Source organism: Pan troglodytes, chromosome 1 (assembly GCF_028858775.2).
Source record: "Pan troglodytes isolate AG18354 chromosome 1, NHGRI_mPanTro3-v2.0_pri, whole genome shotgun sequence".
Lineage (NCBI taxonomy): Eukaryota > Metazoa > Chordata > Mammalia > Primates > Hominidae > Pan > Pan troglodytes.
Genome location: NC_072398.2, coordinates 95,566,941 through 95,593,568, shown reverse-complemented (window position 1 = coordinate 95,593,568; position 26,628 = coordinate 95,566,941). Strand labels below are relative to the sequence as shown.

The 26,628-nt window shown below is 50.4% G+C and overlaps 2 protein-coding genes across 7 annotated transcripts; both read right to left on the bottom strand.

Moving 5' to 3' along the window:
- Positions 1 to 14,695: 14,695 nt before the first annotated feature.
- Positions 14,696 to 20,986, bottom strand: S100A16 (S100 calcium binding protein A16). Of its 3 annotated transcripts, none has more exons than XM_003308496.5 (3): positions 20,782 to 20,986; positions 15,838 to 16,016; positions 14,696 to 15,530 (listed from the first exon to the last, which is right to left on the bottom strand). In XM_003308496.5, exons 2-3 carry the CDS (start codon positions 15,988 to 15,990, stop codon positions 15,372 to 15,374), a joined length of 312 nt encoding a protein of 103 aa, XP_003308544.1. In that variant the 5' UTR covers positions 15,991 to 16,016; positions 20,782 to 20,986; the 3' UTR covers positions 14,696 to 15,371. The 3 variants fall into 3 exon arrangements, with proteins under 3 accessions (XP_003308544.1, XP_009430522.1, XP_513817.4); XM_009432247.3 differs by lacking the exon at positions 20,782 to 20,986 and adding an exon at positions 17,016 to 17,198; XM_513817.9 differs by lacking the exon at positions 20,782 to 20,986 and adding an exon at positions 16,738 to 16,848.
- Positions 20,987 to 22,083: 1,097 nt separating this feature from the next.
- On the bottom strand, positions 22,084 to 26,563 carry S100A14 (S100 calcium binding protein A14). Of its 4 annotated transcripts, XM_003949562.5 has the most exons (5): positions 24,694 to 26,563; positions 24,126 to 24,186; positions 23,660 to 23,767; positions 23,065 to 23,211; positions 22,084 to 22,852 (listed from the first exon to the last, which is right to left on the bottom strand). In XM_003949562.5, exons 3-5 carry the CDS (start codon positions 23,687 to 23,689, stop codon positions 22,715 to 22,717), a joined length of 315 nt encoding a protein of 104 aa, XP_003949611.1. In that variant the 5' UTR covers positions 23,690 to 23,767; positions 24,126 to 24,186; positions 24,694 to 26,563; the 3' UTR covers positions 22,084 to 22,714. The 4 variants fall into 4 exon arrangements, with proteins under 4 accessions (XP_003949611.1, XP_054527212.1, XP_001139808.1 ...); XM_054671237.2 differs by lacking the exon at positions 24,694 to 26,563 and having other exon boundaries at positions 24,126 to 24,670; XM_001139808.8 differs by lacking the exon at positions 24,126 to 24,186 and having other exon boundaries at positions 22,093 to 22,852.
- Positions 26,564 to 26,628: the final 65 nt, after the last annotated feature.

The following is a 26,628-nucleotide window of genomic DNA, read 5'->3' as shown; positions in this document are numbered from 1 at the left end:
TCCATCTCAAATAAATAAATAAATAAGTAAAATCTTGTTTTAAACAAGAGAGGAAGTTGCAGAAGAATTTATATGCTATGATACCATTTATGTAAAGTGCAAAAACATGCAATACTAAATAAAATATTGTTTAAAAATTAGCTGGGCGTGGTGGCGGGCGCCTGTAATCCCAGCTACTTGGGAGGCTAAGGCAGGAGAATCACTTCAACCTGGGAGGCAGAGGTTGCAGTGAGCCGAGATTGTGCCACTGCACTCCAGCCTGGGCAACACAACAAGACTCCATCTCAATAATAATAATAATAATATATTGTTTAGAAATTTGTACACATGTGATCAAAAAATTTTTCAATCAAGGGGATCATAAATACACAGTTCAGGATAGTGACTACAGCTGTGGAAAGTGCAAGTACAATACGGAAGTGTACACAGAGGCCTTTAACTGGATCTGTAAGTTTTAGTTATTTATTTAAAGCAATCTAACTCAAATATAGAAAAATATCCAAATTCAACAAAGCTTATGATTAGATATTGTGTTATTTTCCATACTTTTCTGTACCTTTGAAATACTTCATCATTAGAACAATAGGAAAAGAAAAAGAATCTTTAAAAAGGAAGAGCATCCATGAACAGAAAGCAAGCTGTGTATCAGGGAGGAGAGTCTAGTTCCCCTGAGATTTTCCCATGAAACACACAATGTCAGCAAACAGTAGAGCGAAGGTTACAGGGCTCAGAGAGAAAGAGTGACCCAAGAATTGTATTCCCTGCCAAGCTGCAACAGACTCGAGTTGAAAGAAACAACTCAGGGAATACATAAAACAAGGGCCCTTTGAAATTCAACCAACCAAATAATAAATCACATTAAGGATGCAGGAATTAAGAAACCAAGCTAAACGCTCTGTCTGTGAGCATCGCATTCAGAGAACTGAAGCTAAACTTACATGGAAATCACGGTTACAAGACAGAATGTAAATACTGTATACATAATATAACTATCAGATAGTGCTACACTGGGGTACGGGAAATGGAAGTGTAAATGTATTATTTTCCTCATCTCCCTGGAAGAATTCGTAAGTCACTGTCTAAAATGAAAACGTGTAGTAAGGGCCGGGCAAAGTGGCTCATGCCTGTAATCCCAGCACTTTGGGAGGCCGAGGTGAGCAGATCACCTGAGCTCAGGAGTTTGAGACCAGCCTGGCCAACATGGTGAAATCCTGTCTCTACTAAAAGTATTTTTTAAAAAATTAGCTGGGCATGTATTAGCCGGGCATGTATTAGCAGACACGTGTAATCCCAGCTACTCAGGAGGCTGAGGCAAGAGGATTGCTTGAACCCGGGAGGCAGAGGTTGCAGTGAGCCAAGATCGGGCCACTGCACTCCAGCCTGAGCGACAGACTCCATCTCAAGAAAAAAAAAATTACCTGAAGTTCAATATTTTGTTCATTTTCCCTTTGGCTAACTACAAGTAAAATAATTTAAATTGTACTTTTTTGATAAATAACATTTATTATGATCTACTTTCATAACTTTTTTTTTTCCAGGATGGAGTCTTGCTCTGTCACCCAGGCTGGAGTGCAGTGGCATGATCTCAGCTCACTGCAACCTCCGCCTCCCAGGTTCAAGCAATTCTCCTGCCTCAGCCTCCAGAGTAGCTGGAATTACAGGCATGCCCACCACACCCAGCTAATTTTTGTTTTAGTAGAGACGGGATTTCACCATGTTGGCCAAGCTGGTCTTGAACTCCTGACCTCAAGTGATCCATCCACCTCGACCTCCCGAAGTGCTGGGATTACAGTCATAAGCCACTGCACCCAGCCTGAAGCACATTTTTAAAGAATGATTCTGGCTGCTATATGAGTATATAAGGTGAGTATGTTCCTATAAAGGAACAAGGGGAGATGCTTGGAATGTCTAAGTAAGAGACAACCATGATTCTGATCAATATGGTAGCAGTAGAAGTGGAAAGAGGGATTAATTCTGGATATGTTTTGAAGATGGAACTAGCAGGATTTCAAAACAGACAAGATGTGGGATGCGAAATATAGAAAGGAACAATGAATGGCTCCATGCTGACAACAGAGCTGCCAGCGAACCAGAGCACGAAGAGCAGGTTGAGGACAAAAGGGGCATATGGAGTCTGCATTTGGACGTGCCTTTTGGACAGACCCTCTTCTCACTCCATGCTTGCCATGGGCAAGCTCATCCGTGCCCAGTACTTAGGTTACCATCTAAATGTTTCTGATTCCCAAATTGCCAATCCAGCCCTCCCCCATGAACTCTAGATGTGGATATCCAACTATCCTTCTTTTTTTTTTTTGAGATGGAGTCTCACTCTGTCATCCAGGCTGGAGTGCAGTGGCATGATCTCAGCTCACTGCAACCTCTGCCTCCTGGGTTCAAGCAATTTTCCCACCCCAACCTCCCGAGTAGCTGGGATTACTGGTGCATGCTTAGTAGAGATGTGGTTTCACCATGTTGCCAAGGCTGGTTTCGAACTCCTGGCCTCAAGTGATCCACCTGCCTCAGCCTCTCAAAGTGCTGGGATTACAGGCATGAGCCACCGCACCTGCCGTGCACCCCCCAACTACCATTTTGTCATCACCACATCACTATCCCAAAGGGATGTCTGAAACTAAACTTGCAGTGTCCACATGTCCTCCTTCCCCACTCACTCTGAAAAAGGGTTCTGGGCCTCTCCCAGCATTGCCTGTATCAATGAATGGCACTACCATTCTGGCTGCACAAGCCAGATATATGGAAGTTGCCTGGACACCTTCCTCTCTCTGGTCCATCAGATTCAGTTCATAAGCAAGGCCTGACTGTTTTACCCCTTACATTTCTCCCAAATCCATCCCATTGTTACATCTCTCCACCAGCCCCATTCCTCAGGACTCACTGTCCTCTTTCTCGCTTTGTTTTTCTCCATATGCCATATGATTTTCTTGTCTGCTTACTGATTGTATATCTCCACCCGAGTGGACTGAGTTCTGTGACGGCAGAGACAGAACAGTGCCTGAGGCTGGGAGTGGTGGCCCATGCCTGTAGTCCCAGCACTTTGGGAGACCGAGATGGGCAGATCACTTGAGCCCAGGAGTTCAAGACCAGCCTGGGAAATATGGCAAAACCCTGTCTCTACAAAAAAATAGTAAAAAATAAAAATTAGCCGGGTGTGGTGGCAGCACGCCTGTAGTCCCAGCTACTCAGGAGGCTGAGGTGGGAGGATCACCTGAATCTGAGAAGTTGAGACCTCAGTGAGCTGTAATCGGGCCACTGTACTACAGCCTGGTTTACAAAGAAAGACTCTGTCTTAAAAAAAAAAAAAAAAAAAAAAAAAAAAGCTGGGCATGGTGGCTCACAACTGTAATCCCAGCACTTTGGGAGGCCAAGGTGGGTGGATCATCTGAGGTCAGGTGTTCAAGACCAGCCCGGTCAACACGGCGAAACACCATCTCTACTAAAAATGTAAAAATTAGCCGAGCATGGTGGCAGGTGCCTGTAATCTCAGCTACTCCGGAGGCTGAGGCAGGAGAATCGCTTGAACCCAGGAGGCAGAGGTTGCAGTGAGCCAAGATCACGCCACTGCACTCCAGCCTGGGCAACAGAGTGAGAATCTGCCTCATAAAACAAAAAATAAAAAATAGAACAGTGCCTGGCACATAGTGACCACTGCATAAGTATATGTTGATTGAATGCATGATACATGAGTCCTCACTGTCGCCACCCTAGTGCTCAGGAGACAATCACAGTTAAGAACAGAAGCTCTGAAATCAGAGCGTCCGGGTTCCACCACTTATCAGTTCTATGATCTGCAGCAACTTATGTAACTTTTCTGCACCTTGGTTTCCTCATCTGTAAAATGAAAATAATGGAAGTCCTTACTTCATAAGATCATAAGGATTAGGGAGTTAATACATGCAAAATACTCAGAATAGCACTTGGTATAAAGTAAGTACTCAACAAATATTAGGTGTTATTTTTTGCCTCCTAGCTGGTCCTCCTGAATCTGTTCTGCCCCTCTTGATCTTTTCCGTATTGCAGACTGAGTGAAATTTTCCAAAAGGCAAATCTATGTCACATGCACAAGCACACACACACACACATTCTCACATCACTAGAAAAACCATTCCTTGGTTTTTGTGTCCCCCAAGGCCTTGCCTACTTCTCCAGCCTTGCCTACTTCTCCATCCTTGCCTGGTACCTCTCTCCTCCTTGCTCTTGAGCTTCAGCCATGCCTGCTCTCTCTCAGTTACAAACTCATCATGCTCCCTCCTGCCATAGGGCCTTTGCCCATGATGGACCCTCTATCTGGAAAGTCCTTTTCCTCCTCAACTCCACTCTCACCTGCTCCCTTTGCATGGATAACTTACGCTCATCTTTCAGATCTCAGCTCAAGTGTCCCTTCCACAAGGATCTTCCCACACAAACGCTAAGTCAAGTTTCTTTGTTAAAAATTCCTACAAATGTGATCCTTTAGAAGTTATCTCAATTTGTAATTATCCACTTGTTTATGTGACCATGTGGCTGTCTGCTGACTCTTCCTCCAAATTGTAAGCCCCATAAAATCAGAAAGCATGTCTGTTTCTACTCTTTTTGCTATAGCATCTACTGTGTCTGGCATGTACAAGGTACGTTATTCTTTTTGTTTCGTTTTTTTGTTTTTTTGAGATGGAGTCTCGCTCTGTCGCCCAGGCTGGAGTGTAGTGGGGCGATCTTGGCTCACTGCAGCCTCCGCCTCCTGGGTTCAAATGATTCTCCCACCTCAGCCTCCCGAGTAGCTGGGATTACAGGCGTGCACCACCACGCCCGGCTAATTTTTGGGGTTTTTTTTTGTTTTTTGGTTTTTTTTAGTAGAGACGGCATTTCTCCACGTTGGCCAGGCTGGTCTCAAACTCCTGCCCTCATGGTTTGCCCACCTCTGCCTCCCAAAGTGCTGGGATTACAAGTGTGAGCCACCACGCCCGGCCTTAAGGTACTTTATTCTTATTGAATGAATAAATGAGTCTGCAGCAGAAACAACACAGCCACTATACAGGGCCTCTGAGGGACACTCTTAGTCCTCCATAATTATTGGGGCCAAAACCGGACAAGAACCTCTGCCCTTTGGGCAGTCCACACAGAGTTAGTAAAAGATGGGGTCTGAGTCACAAGTCTCCTGATCATCAACAGTGAGTCCTTGGCTGAGTCACATCACCTCTCTGAACCTTGACATCTTCATGTGTAAAATGTGGGTCATGATACTACTTATCTCACTGCAGTTGTTAAGAGGAACAAAAAAACCTTGAATGTGAAAGTGCTCATTAAAATTTTTGCCAGGCAGGGTGTGGTGGCTCATGTCTGTAATCCCAGCACTTTGGGAGGCCGAGGCGGGCAGCTCACAAGGTCAGGAGTTTGAGACCAGCCTGACCAATAATGGTAAAATCCAATCTCTACTAAAAATACAAAAAAATCAGCCGGGCATGGTGGCAGGTGCCTGTAATCCCAGCTACTCTGGAGGCTGAGGCAGGAGAATTGCTTGAACCCGGGAGGCGTAGATTGCAGTGAGCCAAGATTGCACCACTGCACTCCAGCCTGAGCCATAGAGAGAGACTCTGTCTTAAAAAAACTTTTGCCAGGTGCAGTGGCTCACACCTGTAATCCCAGCACTTTGGGAGGCTGAAGCAGGAGGATCGTTTGAACCAGGGAGTTTGAAGCTGCGGTGAGCTAGGATCATGCCACTCACTGCACTGCAGCCTGGGTGACAGAGTGAGACCTTGTCTCTAAAAAAAAAGAAAAGAAAGAAATCCACTTTTGTGTGTGTGTGTGTGTGTGTGTGTGTGTGTGTAGTCTCACTGTGTTTTTCAGGCTGGTCTGGAACTCCTGGGCTCAAACAATCCTCCCTCCTCAGCCTCCCAAAGTGCTGGGATGGGAGCTCACAAGTGTGAGCCACCATGCCGAGCCAAAAACAACACTTTTAACACTGGACAAAGAAAGTATGTTTAGTTTTTCAAAAGGGACTTTACTAGGAATCTAAATGTAAAATAAAACCAAATTTACAGAAAATACAAAAGTTGACACAGATAGTTTCAGGTTTCTTACCCTATGTGACAAAATGAGCTAGGCTCTCACCCTAAAGAATGATAGATCTGAGGCCAGGTGCGGTAGCTCACACCTATAATCCCAGCACTTCGGGAGGCCAAGGTGGGAAGATCACTTGAGCCCAGGAGTTCAAGACCAGCCTGGCCAACATAAAGAGACATCATCTCTACAGAAAACTTTTGAAAATTAGCCAGGCAAGGTGACCCTGCACCTGTAGTCCTAGCCATTCAGGAGGCTGAGGTAGTAGGATTGCTTGAACTGGGGAGGTCGAGGCTGCAGTGAGCCGTAATCACACCCCTACTCCAGCCTGGGCAACAGAGCAAGACCCTGTCTCAAAAATAAAAAACAATGACAGGTCTGCTACAGATTGGTTTGACAGGCGCAATTTATTGGGCACCCACCACTTCAGTCCCAAGAGGGTCAGACACTGGGCCAGGCCAGCGCTGGACCCCAGACAGAGGAAAGGCCTTCTCAGCTCCACTGTGAGGCCCCACAGAGACCTGCTTCTGGCTCTTCTCTCTCCTGATATGCTCAGGGAGGCACCTGGTTCACAGCTCCTGGGTAAGGGAGGCATGCCCTTCTCTTGCCCCAGCAGTCCCGAGGGAGGCCACACGCTGAGCCCACTGACCCTCCAGTGGCTGCTTTTTCTCCTTTGGGATCTCTCTGGCTCCAGGCTCTGAAGCCAAAGCTCTGCCTGCTGTTACAGTCCTCTGACCTCCTCTGAAGTTCGGCTTCCTCCCCAGAGCCCTTAAACCCCCTAGCAACAGGCTTCTAATTAGCATCACACACATACTCATTTCCTGCCAGCTGTCCTACAGTCTTGGTAGGGTGGAAGGGCTGGTTTCATCCAAGTACTGCGGGCAGTGAGGGGAGCAAAGCCCATCTTCTCTCAAGGAAGCAGAAGTGGTCCTGGGGACAGAGATGGGGCTGGCCCAAACAGCCTGCAGCTGTTCCCTCACCCCTCCTAAGAGAGTCTCTCTCGTCTCTGATACAGAGATAATATTGCCCTCTCTCCCCAGTTTCCAACTCCTTTTATTTATTTATTATTTATTTATTTATTTATTTTGAGATGGAGTCTCGCTCTGTCGCCCAGGCTGGAGTGCAGTGGTGCAATCTTGGCTCACTACAACCTCCAACTCCCAGGTTCAAGCAATTCTCCTGTCTTGGCCTCCTGAGTAGCTAGGACTACAGGTGTGCACCAGCAGGCCCAGCTAATTTTTTGTATTTTTATTAGAGACGGGGTTTCAACATCTTGGCCAGACTGATCTTGAACTCCTGACAATCTGCCTGCAATCTGCCTGCGTCGGCCTCCCAAAGTGCTGGAATTACAGGCGTGAGCAACCACATCTGGCCCCTTCTCCCTTTGGAAGGAAAGATGGGAATGCTGAGTGGGGTGAGAGGGAACAGGCACAGTATTAAGGACTGGAAAATGAGAGAGGAGGCAGGAAGGGCAGCTCTATCCTGAATTGCCTCCAGGATTTTCCAGGAGATCCCCCATCCCCTGGGCTTCGAGGATCCACCTCCTTCACCACCACAAGGCCTTGGCACCATCATCCTTGCTCTGTCTTCTAGAAGGCTCTTTGCCTTTTTCCTCCTCACCGCCTCCAGGCCTGCCCCTCTCCTGCCTTCTGTTCCAGCCCTGCTCATGCCTCCTCTAGGAAGCCTTCCTAGGTAGCACCTACTCTGCATTGCTGGTGACCCTGCTGTTCCCTAAAGCAGTAGTCTGTCTTCACAAGGTTTGTTTCTGTGCTCCCTAAAGGAATTGTTCTTTTCTTGAGCCCTAAAGGAATTTCGTAAACTATGTACTGGCTTGCACGTTTTTCAGGTTGACAGCTAAGATTTTTCATCATGCGTAAATCATTGCCAAGTGTGCAGTTTCTGAAGTGTTTTATATATTGCAACGTTTTAGAATATAACTGCTAAGATTCTGTTCTAAATATATGTTCAATTAAATCTAAATATCAGGCCGGGCGCAGTGGCTCACGCCTGTAATCCCAGCACTTTGCGAGGCCGAGGTGGGCGGATCACGAGGTCAGGAGATCGAGACCATCCTGGCTAACACGGTGAAACCCCGTCTCTACTAAAACTACAAAAAATTAGCTGGGCGTGGTGGCGGATGCCTGTAATCCCAGCTACTTGGGAGGCTGGGGCAGAGAACTGCTTGAACCCAGGAGGCGGAGGTTGCAGTGAGCCGAGACCGTGCCACTGCACTCCAGCCTGGCGACAGAGTGAGACTCTGTCTCAAAAAATAAATAAATAAATAAATAAATCTAAATATTACAATGACTTGATACCCTCCATCATCCATTTATTTATTTAATTATTCATTTATTTTTTGAGACACAGTCTCACTCTTTTGCCCAGGCTGGAGTGCAGTGGCATGATCTTGGCTCACTACAACCTCTGCCTTCCAGGTTCAAGTGATTCTCATGTCTCAGCCTCCTGAGTAGCTGGAATTACAGGCATGTGCCACCACATCCAGCTAATATTTGTGTTTTTTAGCAGAGACGGGGTTTCAACATGCTGGCCAGTCTGGTCTCAAACTCCTGACCTCAGGTGATCTGCCCACCTCAACTTCCCAAAGTGCTGGGATTACAAGCATGAGCCACTGCACCCGGCCTCCATCATCCATTTAAAATATGTATGTACGATAGAACAACCATACAGGAGATCAATAAGGAAACAGAGAACCTAAACAACATTATAGACCAATTGTCCCTAAGAGTATATATAGAATACTCCACCTGATGGCCCGGCGTGATGGTTCACGCCTGTAATCCCAACACTCTGGGAGGCCGAGGCGGGTGGATCATGAGCTCAGGAGATCAAGACCATCCTGGCTAACACGGTGAAACCCTATCTCTACTAAGAAAAATACAAAAAAATTAGCCGGGCATGGTGGCGGGTGCTACTCAGGAGGCTGAGGCAGGGAAATGGCGTGAACCCAGGAGGCGGAGGTTGCAGTGAGCCGAGATCGCACCACTGCACTCCAAGCCTGGGTAACAGAGCGAGTCTCCATCTCAAAAAAAAGAAAAAAAGAAAAAAAAAGAATACTCCACCTGATAGCATCCGAATACACATTCTTCCTAAATACACACTGAATATTTTCCAGGAGAGAGCACATGTTAGGTCACACAGTAAACCTTAACAAATTTAAGAAGATTGAAATCATGCCAAGTATTTTTTATGATCACAATGAAATCAAACTAGAAATCAATAGCAGTAGGAAAACTAGAAAACTCACAAATATGTGGAAATTGCACAACACACTTTTGAACAACCAGTGGGTCAAAGAAAAAACCACAAGGGAAATTATAAAGTATCTTGAGAAAGGCCGGGCATGGTGGCTCATGCCTGTAATCCCAGCGCTTTGGGAGGCCGAGGCAGGTGGATCACGAGGTCAGGAGATCGAGACCATCCTGGCTAACACGGTGAAACCCCGTCTCTACTAAAAAAAAAATACAAAAAAATTAGCCAGGCGTGGTGGCGGGCGCCTGTAGTCCCAGCTACTCGGAAGGCTGAGGCAGGAGAATGGTGTGAACCCGGAAGGCAGAGCTCGCAGTGAGCCGAGATCGCACCACTGCACTCCAGGCTGGGAGACAGAGCAAGACTCCATCTCAAAAAAAAAAAAAAAAATTGAGAAAATAAAAGCAAAAACACAACATACCAACACTTATGAGATGCAGCAAAAGTAGTATAAAGAGGGAAGCTTATAGTGGTAAATGCTAAATTTAAATAAAAGAAAGATGGCCGGGTATGGTGGCTCACACCTATAATCCCAGCACTCTGGGAGGCTGAGGGGGCGGATCACCTGAGGTCAGGAGACCAGACTGGCAACATGGTAAAACCTTGTCTCTACTAAAAATACAAAAACTTAGCTGGGCCTTGTGGCATGTGCCTGTAATCCCAGCTACTTGGGAGGCTGAGGCACGAGAATTGCTTGAACCTGGGAGGCGGAGGTTGCAGTGAGCTGAGATCGTGCCACTGTTGTCCAACCTAGGCGACAGAGCAAGACTCCATCTCAAAAAACAAAACAAAAGAAAAAGAAAAAGAAGAAAGATCTCAAATTGACAACCTAACTTTACACTTTGAGGAACTAGAAAAAGAAGAATAAACTAATCTCAAAGTTAGCAGAAGAAAGGAAATAATAAAGTTTAGAGCAGAAATAAGTAAAAGAGAATAGCTGGGCACGGTGGCTCACACCTGTAATCCCAACACTTTGGGAGGCCAAGACAGATGTATCACTTGAGGTCAGGAGTTCCAGACCAGGCTGGCCAACATGGTAAAACCCTATCCCTACTAAAAATACAAAAATCAGCTGGGCGTGGTGGCATACACCTATAGTCCCAGCTACTCGCGAGGCTAAGGCAGGAGAATCACCGGAACAAGGGAGGTCGAGATTGCAGTGAGCCAAGATTGTGCCACTGCGCTCCAGCCTGGGTGACAGAGCAAGATCTGTCTCAAAAAAAAAAGAAAGAAAAAAGAAAGAAAAGAAAAGAAACAGAAAGTAAAATTGTATTCACTGTGGGGAGGGAGAAACAGTTGTTCAAAGGGTATAGGGTTACAGTCGTGCAAGATGAAAAAGTTCTGGAGATCTTTTGTACAATGTATATACGGTTAACAATACTGTAATGCACACTAAAAAAAAGAGAGTAAATTTGTGTCTTTTTTAACAGTTGACAGATAGCGATAGATAGATAGATAGATGATAGATAGCAGATAGGTAGGTAGATAAATAGATGATAGATTGATAGATACATAGATGGATGGATGGATAGATAGATAGATAGATAGAACCACCCTCCGCCCCCAACAAGACATGTTAACTCATTCTTTATCATTCAGTCAAGGTAGCATAGTAGGCCAGGCACGGCAGCTCATGCCTGTAATCCCAGCACTTTGGGAGGCTGAGGCAGGTGGATCTCTTGAGGCCAGGAGTTCGAGACCAGCCTGGCCAACATAGTGAAACCCCTTCTCTACTAAAAATACAAAAATTAGCTGAGTATGGTGGCGCCAGCCTGTAATCCCAGCTACTGGGGGTGGGAAAGGAGGAACAGTACAACACCTTGAGTGCCACTCTGTTCCACGGCAGATCAATTTTAGAAGGCTGAGAATCTGTAAGTGGATGCCAATGAAACTATTGTGCCTGTGCATCTTTTTGGAAAGTCTTAAGCTGTTCCCATTTAAAAACTGCTGATGCCCAGTTCTGCAGGGTGGGTTTCCTACTGGGATCTCCCTCAGTGCAAGAGCAGGGGAGAAACCAAGGAACTGGCAATGTCCCCTCCAGCAGCTGCAAGTCATGGCTTCCATTCCACCTGGCCTCCCACACTCCTTCTTCCTTGCACCTCTACTTCTCCATCCCACAACTTCTCTCTGTATTGGGATAGTCTACTAATGAGAATTCAGAGCCTCAGTGCCACTCATGGCTCAAGACTAAGGGTCATGGGGGTTCCCTCTCTTGGCTTTGGAGCCCCCCTCCTTCTGTGTCTGTATAGGGGAGCTTCTTCCTTCTCCCTTCCTTCTTGTCCCTCTTGCCTATTAAACTCTCCGCTCCTTAAAACCACTCCACGTGTGTCCATGTCGTTTTATCTAAACTGGCATGAGCACCAAGAACCCTGGTGTTCCTCCACTCATCAGAGCCGTATCATTTTAGTGCGTTGGCCAGGAAAGGAAATTCATTCATCAGACTGAGTCAAGGAAACTTATTTTAAGCTATTTGTGGCCTTTAATAATTGAGTAAGGTGTACTCCTATGAACAAAATTTGGAGCATGTTTATTTCTCTGCCTGGTTCCTCTAGAATTTGGAAACTATCTGAATCAAGCTTGAGAAGCAGAGCCAATAAAAGCCGCTTTGGGAGAACTGGCCTCATACCTTGTCTACACAGTCTCTGGACAGGGTTCCTAATCTGTGGTCAGTAAAGAACGTCATTTTTTAACACGTCTGGGAGCTCCGAGTTTATCTTGGGACCTCAAGAGGAGAGGATCACCCAACTAACAGGTATTTGAGGTTTGTATCCTCAAATACAAACTTTAGGCTTTAATAGTCTTATCTGAAATTCCTTGTGAAACAGAGTTTCATCAAAGCCAATCAAACGGCCTGTGTACAAATAACCATTCTTGCTGCACTTTATGCAAATAATCAGGGCAAGTATAAGACTACAGTTTATTCATAATTTGTTTTTACCAAGAACAAGGACTAGAGAGAAAAATTGTGCTCCAAAGCTTATCATACATTTGTCATTAAGTCCTAGTCTCATTGTTTTCAAGCTTTTCGCCTACATTTTAGACTAACCCTGCTTATTCCTGTGAATCAAGCAGTGATCTCCTGCAGCTTGGAAGAAAAATTAAGGGATGGGTAATATAAAATCTGAATCAATATATTAGTTCTGGGCAATTATTCTGCAAATTCTACCAGGTAATAAAAGTGAGTGGGGTGCCCATAACCCAGAGGTTTCTTCGTTTAGGAAAATAAAACCAAGGAACTTCATAGACCCCCAAAGGGGAATTCTATATCTTGACAGGTAAAAGTTTAGATGGAAATTATCTACCACACCACACTTATGGAAATAGCTATACTCACTCTATTATTTGCAATAGGATTATACATGGTAGCACCTTCTAACTGAAATATTAAACAGAGAGTTTCCATTGCTGTCATATTTTGCTTAATCATTATCCTTATAGCAGGGATAATAGTTACTAATGAAAAGGAAGCATAAAAGTTTTACTACCACTGAATCTGCTGGGACTTTTTGTTGGGTTTAGTGATGCAGTTTTCAATGAAACATGCTGCTTTTGGATTAACGCCTCTAGTTAAAGTAAAGGAAAATCTACAAGTACTTAAAAATCAAATCAAAATTATTGATCCCCGAGTGGCTACAATGCCTCTTTAATAAATTCCAGTCTTCTTTATGGAATTGGTTAACCCCTTTATTAAGCCCTCTCTTGCTTATGTGTCTTGTATTGATATTTGGACCCTGTATACACAATACTATAACTCAAATTGTTTCTTCTCATCTAGAAGCAATCAAACTCCAAATGGTGCTGTAAACAGAACCACACATGGACACACCATTCTTCTGAGTACCCTTAGATTGACCCCAGGAGGAGCCCTAGCTGCTCTTCCCCATTCGACGCCCTTTTGCAACAAGAAGTAGCCAGAAGGAGTCGTCGCCCAAAACTCCCTAACAGCAGTTAGTGTGGCATCTCCACAGGGGGGAATGTTGTAGGAGTTATTAAGAAATTATTTTAGGAAGATAGAGAGGAAAATGGGTCCTTGGGTCCTTGGGAAGTTTTTTGTTTTTTGTTTTTTTTCTTTTTTTTTGGAGACGGAGTTTTGCTCTTGTCGCCCAGGCTGGAGTGCAATGGTGCGATCTTGGCTCACCACAACCTCCGCCTCCTGGGTTCAAGCGATTCTCTGGCCTCAGCCTCCCAAGTAGCTGGGATTACAGGCATGCGCCACCACGCCCAGCTAATTTTGTATTTTTAGTAGAGACGGGGTTTCTACATGTTGGTCAGGCTGGAGTTTTCATTTTTTTGAAGCATCTCCAGAAAAGTTTCTTGTAAAGCCCCGGCTCTTAGAGCCAGGTTGGCAACCTTTGATATGCAAATGCAAGCCCTTAGAAACTGGGTCCACCCAAACATGGTGATTCCCCCGGCCTTCTTGCCCTTTCCCCACATGTTCCTGGCAATGTGGCTGCCCTCACATATCCCCAGGTGTGTAGACCTGCATTTGCATATTAAAAGGCTAGGGTGGGGCAAGGTGCGGTGGCTCACGCCTGTAATCCCAACACTTTGGGAGGCCGAGGCGGGCGGATCACCTGAGGTCAGGAGTTCCAGACCAGCCTGACCAACATGGAGAAACCCTGTCTCTACTAAAAATACAAAAAAAATAGTGGGGTATTGTGGCACATGCCTGTATTCTCAACTACTCGGGAGGCTGAGGCAGGAGAATTGCTTGTACCCGGGAGGCGGAGCTTGCGGTGAGCTGAGATTGCACGCCATTGCACTCCAGCCTGGGCAACAAGAGTGAAACTCCATCTCAAAAAAAAAAAAAAAAAAAAGGCTAGGGTGTGAGGGCCAGCTTTTTCCGAGGGCTACGTGAATGACACACATAGTCAAACCAATCCCCTGAGCCCTATACAAATCAGACTCCTCCTCCTCCAGCCTCTGTATATATACCTAGATGGTATCTGTGGCAGGTGGGGTTCCCTCTCTCAGCTTTGGGGCCTCCCTCCCTCTGTCTCTGTACAGGGGAGCTTCTTCCTTCTCCCTTCCTTCTTGCCCCTTCTTGCCTATTAAACTCTCCGCTCCAAAAAAAAAAAAAAAAAGACTAAGGGTCATGGTCCCTCTCTCGTGGAATTGCAGTGAGGACTAAACGGGACTTATAGTGTGCCTGGAAGTTGAATTTGAGTCTGAGTCTGGGCTAAAAGGGCACAGAGATGGTGACCTAAGGCCTTTGGCCCTTCATGGAGGAGGATAGAGGGAGCTGCTGGCCCACAGCTGACAGTGCCTGTTGGAATTCAGGAGTTCTGGCTCCTTTCTTGCTCTGCCTTTGAGGTTCTTCTGTGAGATTCTCTCTTGTCACAGGGCCCAAGGGCTAAGACCACCAAAGCATAAAACGTTTCCAAGGAGTGGGAAGGTTTTAATGAGCATCCCAGAGGGACCAGGGGATACAAACTCCAAATCCAGCCTTTATATCATCATTATTTCAAGCAACAGGAGGAGGCTCAGCCTTGCTTAGCTCATTCCCAGATGAAGAGGCAGCTGGAGGGAAGTCCCTGAAAGTGCCTCTCTACCCGGCAGAGGGGCTAAGGGAAAGTGGAGAGGTCTCTGCTGCTGCTGCTGCTGCTGCTGCTGCTGCTGCTGCTGCTGCTGCTGCTGCTGCTGTTGCTGCTACCACTGCCACCAAGAGCAGGGAGACCTCAAGCACCAAGCTGACCTTTGGAGGTCAGGACGGACCCAGAATCAGGCAGGAATTTGGCAGGAACATCAGACATTGGAAGGTTAGATGAGACTGAACAGGTGAGAAAACTCTTAGGGTCCCAGACAGCATTGAGATCTCACAGAGGGGCCCCAAGGGCCTGCGACTCCAGGAGCTGAGACCCCCCCCAGAGAGGGAGGTACCCCTAGACTGAGACACTCACAAAGGGACCCCAGTTCAGCAAGGGTCAGAGGAAGGTCTGGAGGGAGAAGAGAGTAAAGGGCCCTGGGTGGGCAGGAGGCTAAGGAGGGAGCCTGGAGAGAGCACCAGGGTGGGGCATCAGGCCAGTGCCTGGAAGGTGTGGCCAAAGGGGTCTCTAGCTGCTGCTCTGCTGCTCCTGCTCACGGATGAGTTTGGCGATGGGGCCGGTGATGCCGCCTATCAAGGTCCAGTACTCATCGAAGCTGATGCGCCCATCATGATTGGCATCCAGGTTCTGGATGAGCTTATCCGCAGCCTTCCGGTTCCCTGTGTCCTGGGGAGGAAGCAGGGGTCAGCAATGCTGACGGTGGAAGCCCCAGAGAGACTCCAGGCAGGACCCTAGGCAGAGACCCAGGATCTGGCCTGGACAGCTGCTTCCCTTGGGAAATGCAAATATAGCCCTCACTGGCTAGGCCTAAGCATCCTGAGAAGACAGAGGCCTGGGGGTGTAGGAGACCCTGGAGTTAGCGGGGACACTGGAAGGATAGAGGCCTCAGCAGGGGAAGACACCCTCAGAGGCCAGAGGCTTGCAGGGGAGGGAAGGGGAGAGGGAGGCAAGGCCCTTGGGTGAGAGGCCTTACCGACAGCATGTGGTTCAGCTCTTTCTGGAGCATCTCGCGGAAGCTGCTCTTGCTGATCTTGTTCTTGACCAGGCTGTACTTAGACACATATTTGTAGAAGTTTTCCACCAGGACAATGACTGCCTTCTCCAGCTCCGTGTAGCAGTCTGACATCTCCCTGCTTCGCCTGCTGGCGGGGCCTGGACACCAGGAGGAGGGGAGATGAGAAGAGACACCCACAGGCCATACCTCCTCCTCCTCCACGCCCACCCTAGGCCCTGGGTCCCTCCTCCTCCCTTGTTTCTGGTCCCTGGAGAAGAAGGTGGCAGGAAAAGGGGAACAGAGTGGGTGGGGGAGAGTGAGCCCTGGAATGAGAACTATGCGGCTCCTCTAATCCAGGTGCTCCCCAGCTCAACCGCCTCAACAGGTTCTCCAGGCCCTGCCCCAGCCCCAGGCACCAGGTTCCAGCCCTAGGGAGCAAGATCCCTAGTGTCAGAGCCCTACGGGGCAAGAGGCTCTCATGGGAAGAGAAGAGTCCACCTGTTCTCCCACCCTGCTCCACAGCTGGCCCACCTCTCCCGGGGCCAAGCATGGCTGGGACAGCTGGGATGAGCCATGGAGGTTAGGGGCAGAGGCTACTGCCTCCCACTCCCAGGACTGGCTGAGACCCCAGCCCCAGGCAACAAAGCAGAAAGGAAGATGTAGGCCTTCCCCAATCCCTTGCCGGGCTCCAGGACAGTGAGTCCCGGGTCTCAGAACCTGGCTGCCCCTTATGGGAAAGGACAAGGTCCAGATCAATTGGATCAGATTTTGTGCAGCTCTCCCAACACACCCCGCCACACCCTGCTAGCCTCTCCTCCCTTATTCCCATCCCTAAATACACAGCAGGACCCAAGAACACCCCCACCCACACATCGTTACCTAAGACAGGGCCAAGCCCAGTTACAGCCCAGCTGGAGTCGGACTCTGGACACAGCAGCAGACTGCCAGAGGGCACATGCGTCACCCTCTCACCCCAGGACAAAAGACACTTTCTAAGCGGATACAGCCTTCTGAATAACAGGATATGAGGGGAGCAGGCGGATCTGGATCTACTCTGTGAGTCACGGCCCATGCCCAAAGCCCCCCCACATCAACCCCAGGCAAATCAGACTCCCTTCCCACCCCCAAGCCCAGGAATGTGCTCCAGTCACCCTCACCCGGTGGGTCCTGGTGAAAGAAGATGGACAAAACAGGGTCACAGCCACCATAGGGGCCTGAGCAAGCCACAGTCAGATTTGGAAGGAAAGGCTGCTCGGTCAGGCCCAAACACAGCCTCCTGTCCTGTCACCTGCTTTCCGTTGGCCACTTGTGGCCATTCCTACTCCCATGCCGGCTGCCCTGCCCTCTCCAGCCAGCCTGCCAATCACTCTCGCCCCGCCCAAGCCACGCCTCCGAAGAAAGCCTGCCTTGACCCCTGCACTGGGTGCCATCCTCTCTGACTCCCACAGACATGTCTGTCATCACCACTCAGCTAGCACTGGCTGGGGCCCACTAACTGGTGAGGCCACAGTGTCTTTCTGAGTCCTGTCTTGTTCCTTGAGACAAGCATAGTTTTTCTTACACATGGCCAATGTATTTTCTGAACCAAGCGGCGGGACTCAGACTTTAGGACAGTTTTTTTAATCCTGGATATACACCACCCCCTGCTTTTAATCTCTGCATCTCTCCAGCCCACATTGCCTGGTCCAGTGCCTTGCTCAAGGTACACGTTCTATAAATATTCCACCTCCTTCCAGCCCTGATAACAGGTATTGCACGTCCCTGACCACCTTTTAAGCTTTTTCTTTCATGAAGCCTCTTCTGAAGGAAGGGTGGGACCAGGAGGGAACAGGCCAGGAAGCAAGAAGGAAGGAGAGTTGAGAGGAAGAGTCAGGCTGCGGCTTCTCTAAAGGGAAATCCTGCCCTTGTCTCCCCTCCTCCGCCTGCCCAAACCCTCTGGTCCTTGGCTGGGAGGATGGAGCAGAGTACCAGGATGGCAGGAAGCCACACGCTTTTCCATATTCTTTTATTTAAGTGTGTAACTGCGTGGCTCCCTGTCTATACCACTGTAAGACTTTCATACAAACACTTTAACATTTACAGTTGAAGAGGAAGACCATTGTTCAACCTGTGGTCTGTCTGCTGTGCTGCCCTTGGGTTGGAGGTGGCTCAGGTTCATGACCAGTGTTCCAGGTGATTCTGAAAACCGTGCTCATTTCTGGAAGGACTGTGCCAAGTCCACTCCCAACCAAGACTTGGAAGTGGGAAGATAATTCAGAGAAACTCCCCACACTTAACCATCCCAATCCTTGTTCCCTAAATGAGGGATCTTGTGGGAAACGGTCAGGGAGAGGAAGAAGGAAGGAAATGGGTGGTGCACCTCCCTCTGCCACTCTCCCCACAAGCTAGCCCACCTCACCCACCACCTGCCTCCTTGGAGTCATTTCTCTGAGCTGTCTCCTCCTGGCCTTCCTCAATACCATGACTCAACCCCTGCTTGGCCTCTGGCAGCAGCCAAGTGGCCAAGACGCAGATGAGCCCCAGAGATGACTCTGCCACCTGCTCCCAGGAGTACTGGGAGACCCATAGCGGGAGCTCCAGCGCCTCAGGGCTTCAGCTCCCAGCCCCTCCTCCCAGGAATCCACCCGCTCCCCACCTTCGGTAAAATGGACAGTGCTGGAGATAACCATCTGACAAGTGCTTTTCTGGAGCTTTTTCTGAAGGAAGGATAGGGTAGCAGGCAGGCAGGGATCGTTATCCTCCTCTGCCTCCCTCCCCTGGAGGCCAGGAGACAGGATCTGCCACCCCACCCACCCCACAAGCCACCTGCTCCTCCCGCCTGCCCCATTCCCCCACCAGCCAGACCCCGGGGTCTCCTGGTTCAGGGGTGGGGCAGATGTTCTATTCCATCAGCCGCTTCCTAGAAAGGTCAAGCAGGAGGTCGTTCCTGCATTGGCCCTGCCACAGGTAGATCCTGGCCTGAGTGGACAGTGTACACAGGAGCCTTCCAGAAATGTGGGAATGGGAGGACCACGTGTCCTCCAATGGGCCCTCTCACCTCAGGCCTCCAGCCCTACCCCAATGTTCTCATTGTCTTCCCCTTGGCTGATTCATCATTGAGCAACAAGCAGTCTCCCACCCCCACCCCACCCACCTCAGCCCAGCTTGCTGACTTCTCCAAAAGCCCAAATTACCCTGACTCCATGCCCCTGGATCCCAGCCACTCCAGCCCCACCCTCCCACCCCCAGGTTCTGGGCTCCACGCCCTCCAAATGCCTCCTAACCACCCCTAGCATCCCCAGGCTCCTTCCATCTGGAGCTCCAAACATCCACCACACCGTCCTAAGCCCACCTTCTCTTCTCACCCCACACACACCTCTGGAGTCTTAAGTTTTTTCCAAGTGTTGGGATGTGTCCCTAGACTCCTGTCCCTCCTGGTCACTGTTCTCTCCAGAGCCTAGCCCACTGTCAAGCCTAAGTATGGATTCTCTGTGTCCCTTCCATCTACCTGGAATTCATTTGCTCACTTAGGCACCATGAGTTTGCTTACTCATTCATCTATTGGCTCATTTATTCACTCTCATTCATTCACTTGCTCATTCAATAATGCATTCACTCTCTTGCACATTCATTCATTCATTCCCTTTTTCATTTACTCATTTGTCCTCTCTAACTTCAATATATAGGGAAGGTGCCATCCGAACTGGGCTGACAATGCCACCTCTATCAGCAAGGCTGTTTCAAATGAAATTTCTCCAGCCTCAGCTGTTCCATTCTCTGCTCCTTCCTGTGTTCTTTCTCCAATTCCACAAGGCCCTCTCCAGGAACAGCTCCCGGAGCATAGTGGGGCCTGCTTGGGTTGTGAGGTAACACCCCTGCCTCACCCCTCACCATCCTCACAGGACTCTGCGTCTAACTCTCTTTCTCTCTCACACACACACACACGGAGCAAGGACCTCGGCCATTCCTGATCCCCTCTGCTTGGGTAACCCATCACCCTTCCACTCACTTCAGCTCTTGGAGCAAGAAGCCAGCCTCTGAAATTTTTCCAGGCAAGTGAAGTTGGAGGAGTTCAGTGTGGATCTTGCCCCCGCCTCCCCCAACACACACACAGCTGCCCCAGCCTCAACAACACTTACTAGAATGTGGGGAAAGGCAGAGCCAGCTCCCCAGCACCCCTGCCCTCACCACCATCCCCACTGGGCTGGGCAGGGGAAGGCTCCCATAGTGCAGGTGGCTCTGCCAAGAAAAGCAGCTCAAGCCGGGGCCTGCCTGGGTCCTGAGGTGGAGAAGCTGCCGAGGTTCAGCCCCCCTCTCTCTATCTTTCCCTCTCCCAGGGAGCTTGCAGGCTCCCCACAGCCTCACTCGGGTTCCTCCCAGATCTCATCATCCCTCTCAAGGAACAGCTCCTGGAACACAGTGGGGCCTGCTTGGGTCGTGAGGTAGAGGGGATGCCACCTCAGCCCCCGCCTCCTCTTCTCGGAATCTCAGGCTCCCTGGAACTTGCCTGGTTCCTTCTGGACCCCATCACCTCCCCTAAGACACAGCTCCCAGAGCCCAGCAAGGCCTGTGTCCAAGCTCTGACCACCCCCAACCCAGACCAACACGCATTTGTCCTCTCCTTTTGGGGAGGATCGAGTAGCTGTGGTCAAAGCTTCCAAATGCTCTGCCCCTGGGGAGGAGCTCCGTCAGCTGCTGCGGCAGCGAGGGGGTCTCACCACCCCATCCATCCCTCTAAAGGCCTCACCCAGCCCCCAACCCCCCAGGACTCCCCATTCCTAAACTGGCCTGTGGGAGAAAGTTAATAATTACCAAAATCTTCCTGCCTGCTCTCTGGCAGGCCCCTCTCCCCAGGCCCCCTTCACTGCCCCTTCTCCTGGCCTCCCAATACTGTGGGGCCCTCCGGCAGCCGCAGACCTCCCAGGCCGGGCCCAGGGTGCTCACCTGCTGCCTCAGTCTGCCTCCTCTCCAGCAGGGCTCTGGGGCCTGGGCTCTGGCACTGCCAAGCAGCTCCCTGCGCTCAGCCCAGCTGGGACTCCTCCCCGCTGCACTCCCAGAATCTGTCCCACTCCCTCCCAGCCCTGCCCGCTGAGCTGGCTCGGTGGGGAGATAGTGGCTGAGCTCCTTCTTGACTTGGCCCTGGGGTTGGGCCCTTGTTAAAGGGATACACACCTTTTTTCACACCCCTCTACCCCCATCCCAGAGGGAGTGGTGAAAACTGGCACTCCCCCAACCCCACCCTCCCAGCCCCGCAGGGGCTGAGCAGAACCTGACAGGGTAGAGAAAGGAAGGGAAGGACTATCACCTGCCTTTCTCACCTGGGTCACTGGGATCCCAGTTTCAGGGGCTCCCAACAGACAAGTTCAGTTAACATTCCAGGCCAGCCTAACTGGCCACAGAAACCTCCTTGCCACTGGGGTTTCAGGAGTAACGCCCGACTTCTGTGCTCAAATCAGAAGGCAGATGCCAGGGACCTGTCTGGCTCCCTGGTCTTCTGTCTCTAGTCTGACCCATCAGCTCTACTGAGACCCAGCCCTAAGATCCCTCATGTACACCAGAAGACTCCTCTGGAAACTCCCCACACCCCACCGTTTCCCTAAGATACCCAAGGAAACTGGCCAGCTCGACCTCCCTACACTAGGGCAGCAGCTGAAACCAAAGAGGGGCCCACTTGCCCACTCCAGCGGGAATGATATTGGGTCACTGGGCACTCGCCATGTGTCAGGCTCTCTGTAAGTGCTTTACATGATGTGTGGCATTGTCCTCCTGGCAATCCTGTGGAAGTAATATTCATATCCCCCATTTTACAGATGAGGAAACTGATACTAAGAGCATGCCCAAAATTCCAATGATAAGTGGCAGATCTGAGATTCAAACTCAGGCCAGTCAGCCTGTTTCTAATCGCCCCCCACCCCCACCCACCCCATTTCCCTGGTTGTGTCAGCCAGGGCTCAGAACACCTGGACTAATATCCTTTTCCCCAAGTGTGCACACATACCCTCCTCTCCTATAAGAGGGCCCGCCCATTGGCAAAGAGGAGCCTGTCCCTCAGAGAGGACCATGTTGCCCTTTTGGACCTGGTACCACCCTCAACCCAAACCCATAGGGAAAAGTGAGTCCCCATTCACTTCCACAGCCAACCACTCCAGCCCCACGTGCCCCACCCTACCAATGACTTTGCCATTCACCCCCAAGCTCCTCTCACCCGTGGACCCTCAGGGAGGGGGTGTCCAGTCAAGACAACATGTTTCACTTTTTTCATTTTTTTTAATTAATCAAATGATACAAAACAACCATCATTCTGTCAATGCCCAAGCACCCAGCTGGTCCTCTCCCCACATGTCACACCCTCCTCAGCCTCTCCCCCAACCCTGCTCTCCCTCCTCCCCTGCCCTAGCCCAGGGACAGAGTCTAGGAGGAGCCTGGGGCAGAGCTGGAGGCAGGAAGAGAGCACTGGACAGACAGCTGTGGTTTGGGTTGGGGAAGAGATTAGGAAGTAGGTTCTTAAAGACCCTTTTTTAGTACCAGATATCCAGCCATATTCCCAGCTCCATTATTCAAATCATTTCCCATAGCCCAGCTCCTCTCTGTTCTCCCCCTACTACCAATTCTTTGGCTCTTACACAATTTTTATCCCTCAAATATTCATCCCTGGCCCAACCAGTCCCCTGAGCCTCCCTCTGGTGGAGACTCCTCCACCCATGAGCTCCCCAGAGCATCCAAGACAGAGTGCACAGAGACCTGGGGAAGGAAGCTGAACTTTGCAGAGATGAGGACAGGTGCAGGCTAGGGTACAGGGTGGTGGTAGAGGAGACGAGTTTTATTTCCAGGCCCACAGTCTCTCCCCAACACCCCCCAAGAATTCCAGAGGGAGTTCTCAGCGCCCCCGGACAGGCCTCTCCAGCTTCACACTCTTGGCCGCTTCTCCAATCAGCTCCCAGAAACTCCTGAACTCCAGTTTAGAGTCATTGCAGCTGCCCAGGTTGGCAATTTTCTCTTCCAGGCCACAGTTGCTCTGAGGGGAGTGAAGAAACCATGGCTCAGGGATGCAGCACCTTCCAATCTTCCCACCCCACCCTGCCCACGGGCAGACAGCAGGAGCAGAGGCTACCTAGCACTGGCAAGGGGGAAGAGCTGGGGGTTGCAAGTGCCAGTGTGGGTGGGGTCCCGGAGCACTTGCTTGGGAAGTCAGGGTACTGGCTGAGGTGGGGTGTGCTCCGTCCATACCGGCATGAGATGGGGCAGCTGCTGGGTGACCAAGTCCCGTAGCTCAGAAGGGGTCAGCGTCTCCTTCCCACCCTCCACGGAGTACTGGTGAAAGTTCTTGATGAGGGTCTCAATGGCCCTCTCCACATCACTGAATTCCTGAGCATCCTGAGGGCAGGGGACATCACAAACATCAGTGAAGCTCCATGCACCCCAACACCCTGCTTCTCCAGGAGCCTAGCAAAGCCCCCAGGGCAGAAGGCAGCTGGAAGGCACACAGCTCCCACCCACTCCAGAGCCCAGAATCTAGCCCCTCTCCCCCACCCCCTGCTCGGCCTCCAGGCCACAGCAGCTACAGGTTGGGGAAGGCTTCCCTCCCCACACCCCCCAGCTGCAGGCAGAGCAGGTCCCAGCATGCACCCAGGCATCCTCTTCCCAGGAGGACTCCATCTGCATCACCCTGTGTGGGCCTCAGAAGAGGGTTCACATCTCACTCACAGGGTCTGGGGTGCAGGGCAAGGCCAAGGTGAAGGGCAGAAGTCAGTGGGGGGACATAGACCCTCAGGGTGAAGGAGAGGAGTGTGGGAGCAGAAAGGCCAGGAGTGAATAAGCCCACCTCTGCGTTGGCTGACCGACACTGTCCCATGGTGCCCAATGTGTCTGGTCCTTTGGTGAGAGTTCTGTTGTCCTATAGCTGGCCCCAAAGGAGCTGATGGCTCATGATCTGCTTAGAGGAGGGGGTAGGCCTGAGCTGAGGGGAGAGTCTAGCATTTCTTTCTCAGCTGCCCCCTTTGGCTCCACCTCAGATATTCTGTGCCTCACCAGGGGTTCAAAACCAACACCACACAGGCCCAAGCCCCGCCTGGGCTTCAGGAGCCAAGGTCATATCCCCCAGGCCAACGCATCTAGGGGGAATCCCTTGGGACTCACCTTAGCTTAATTCTTTCCACCCCCTCCAACCACCCACCTCTGCTTGAAACACACACACCAACCTCCAGGATCTGATCCCCCAGCCCTTACCCTAAGTGTGCCCTCTGGACAGCAGGCAGTATATTTGGGTGAAAAGCCTTGGGTTTCCTTACCTGTTGGCAGCCGCTGAGACAAGACAGGAGGAGCCAGCTCACCTGAGCTCAGCTCTTATACCTGGGGGAAGGGAGGGGAGGCAGGGGGCTGGGCCTAAGCCACCCCTGCTATTGCAGCAGCCTGGGCTATGAGCCAGCTTTATGGGCCCCACCCTCCGCTGGCCAGAGTTCCAGAGCCTACCATGACCCTGCCACAAGGAGGGAGCCACAGAGGGCTGGGGCTGGGAAACCCCTGGCCTCAGATCAGCATGCAGAGTCACAGATAAAGAGAAGCGAGAAGGCTGGGGAGACAGAGAGGACTTGGAGACCTCATGGGGTCACCCTAGGAAGTGGAAGGGCCCTGGCAAACTGCAGGGCAGGGAAGGAGAGGGGGTCTGAATCTTTGACCAGGAAGGAGAAGCAGGAGCCTCTGTACCCTCCATGTGTGTCTGTCTGTCTCTCTCTCTCTCTCTCTCTCTCTCACACACACACACACACACACACACACACACACACACACTTCTCCCAGCCAGGCCCAGCTTGGATACTGACACTCAAGCCTGCCTGGATCCCAGAGCCCAGCCTTTACCAGTCCTGGAGGCAGAGAGATGAATGTAGAGAACTTGGATCAGGAGGAAGAAGCCAGAGAAGGGCAGCCTGATGGAGGGAGGCAGATTGAGTGAGTGTTTGCCTGACCTCCCTTCAGCTCCCCTCAGCGGCCCAGAGTGCACAAATGCAAGGCCCACCTGAGCTGCTTGGCAGCTAACACCCACTCCAAACTGGTCGGGCCACGTGTTTCTGTCTCCCTCCCTCAGAGCCCCATGCCTTCCCTAACCCAGCTGCAGAGCAACACCCCCCAATCCAGGACCCAGAATGACATCCCAGAGAGCCCAACCCCAGTGGCCCTCCTCACCTGCCCAGGCCCAGACACCTAGAACCTGAAGTCACTGGGAGGGGGTAGGAAGAAGGGCAGAGCAGTAGGCATGAGTCAGGGCAAGGATGAGGTGTGGCCCAGAGCCAAAGTTCCCAGGATCCTTTCCTAAACGCTGAGATCAGAGCACACCCCACTACATCCCTCCTCATGTCACCTTCTCAACCCGGGGCCCTGTGTGTCTCAATGGAGAGGAACTTCCAACAATGTCTCATTCTGAGAGTTCCTCTGAAGGGCTTCAAACTGCAGGTCCCTCTGAGGGTCTCTCAGCCTGTGGGTTCCTCTGAGAGTGACTTAGCCTGGGTTCCTCAGGAGGAGGCTCAGGCTAGGGGGTTCCTCACAGGGCTTCTCACAGTAAGGGAGCCCTTCAGTGCAGGAGCCCCTCTTGAATGTCTCTGCCAATGGCCCTTTGGATTCCCAGTCTGGGAGTCCCTCTGAGGTCTCAGTCTGGGACCCTCTCACGGAGGGTCAGGGAGCTCCCTCAGCCTAAAGGTTCCTCTGGACTCATAGCTGCCCTGCATGGATGCCTGCCAGTGAGGCAGTGACAGCCCTGGGAGGCTGGTCACCAAGATGCCCGCCCCTGCTCCCTCTGGTGGTGGCCGTGTACACCATATGCCCCTCAAGCCAGGAAGGCAAGGCAAGTTCTGCCTCCGGTGGCACCACCACACCCTCACCCCACGGTCCTTAAGCAGAACATCGGGCCCCTCCTTCTGGCTTCCCCACTGCTCCAGAGGGTAAGGGGAGGAGGCCCTAGTGTTCCTGAGCACCCAGCCAGAGAGGATCCTGGTTAATCAGAGCTCTGAAATCCACCTATTCTTGTCTTTATGACTTTAACTAAGATCTGTGTCCTGATCTTTAATACAGGAGTTAAAAATAGTGCCTTCCTCAAAGGACTGTGAGAATTAACTAAGACAATACAGGCAAAATGTTTAGCACTGCACCTGGTACTTAGTAAGCCCTCCATACCTGTTCACCACTATCATTGTCATCCAACGGACAAACTCCAAGAAAAAAGAAGCAGAGCAGGACCATGCAGCTGAGCCCCTGAGTCACCTCTCCTGCCCCACATCTCTGCCCCTACTTTTCTTTTCTCTTTTTTTTTTTTTTTTTTTTGGTTTTGTTTTTTGTTTTTGAGATGGAGTTTTGCTCCTATCACCCAGGCTGGAGTGCAATGGTGCGATCTCGGCTCACTGCAAACTCCTCCTCCTGGGTTCAAGTGATTCTCCTGCCTCAGCCTCCTGAGTAGCTGGGATTACAGGTGCCAGCCCAGCTAATTTTTGTATTTTTAGTAGAGATGAGGTTTCGCCATGTTGGCCAGGCTGGTCTTGAACTCCTGACCTCAAGTGATCCACCCACCTCAGCCTCCCAAAGTGCTAGGATTACAGGCGTGAGCCACTGTGCCCAGCCCTCTGCCTCTACTTTTCATATATTCATTCAACCATTTATTGGGCACCTGCTCTGTACAAGACCTGGTGCTAGATGCTGCGGAATTCAAAGATGAATAACATTCCCTGTCCTCAAGGGGCTCATAATTTTCAGATCCATCCTCAGGTCAAGAGAGAGCTTTCCCACTCTCTGGTCTCAAGAAAAGAA

Bases quoted from the DNA above. Each gene is read 5' to 3' on its own strand.
- S100A16 (XM_003308496.5), bottom strand. From the start codon at position 15,990: ATGTCAGACTGCTACACGGAGCTGGAGAAGGCAGTCATTGTCCTGGTG. The intron at 15,531-15,837 runs GTAAGGCCTCTC...CTTCCTCCCCAG, and splicing joins AGCTGAACCACATGCTGTCG to GACACAGGGAACCGGAAGGC.
- S100A14 (XM_003949562.5), bottom strand. From the start codon at position 23,689: ATGGGACAGTGTCGGTCAGCCAACGCAGAG. The intron at 23,212-23,659 runs GTGGGCTTATTC...CCCTGCCCTCAG, and splicing joins GTCGGTCAGCCAACGCAGAG to GATGCTCAGGAATTCAGTGA. The intron at 22,853-23,064 runs GTATGGACGGAG...CACTCCCCTCAG, and splicing joins AGCTGCCCCATCTCATGCCG to AGCAACTGTGGCCTGGAAGA.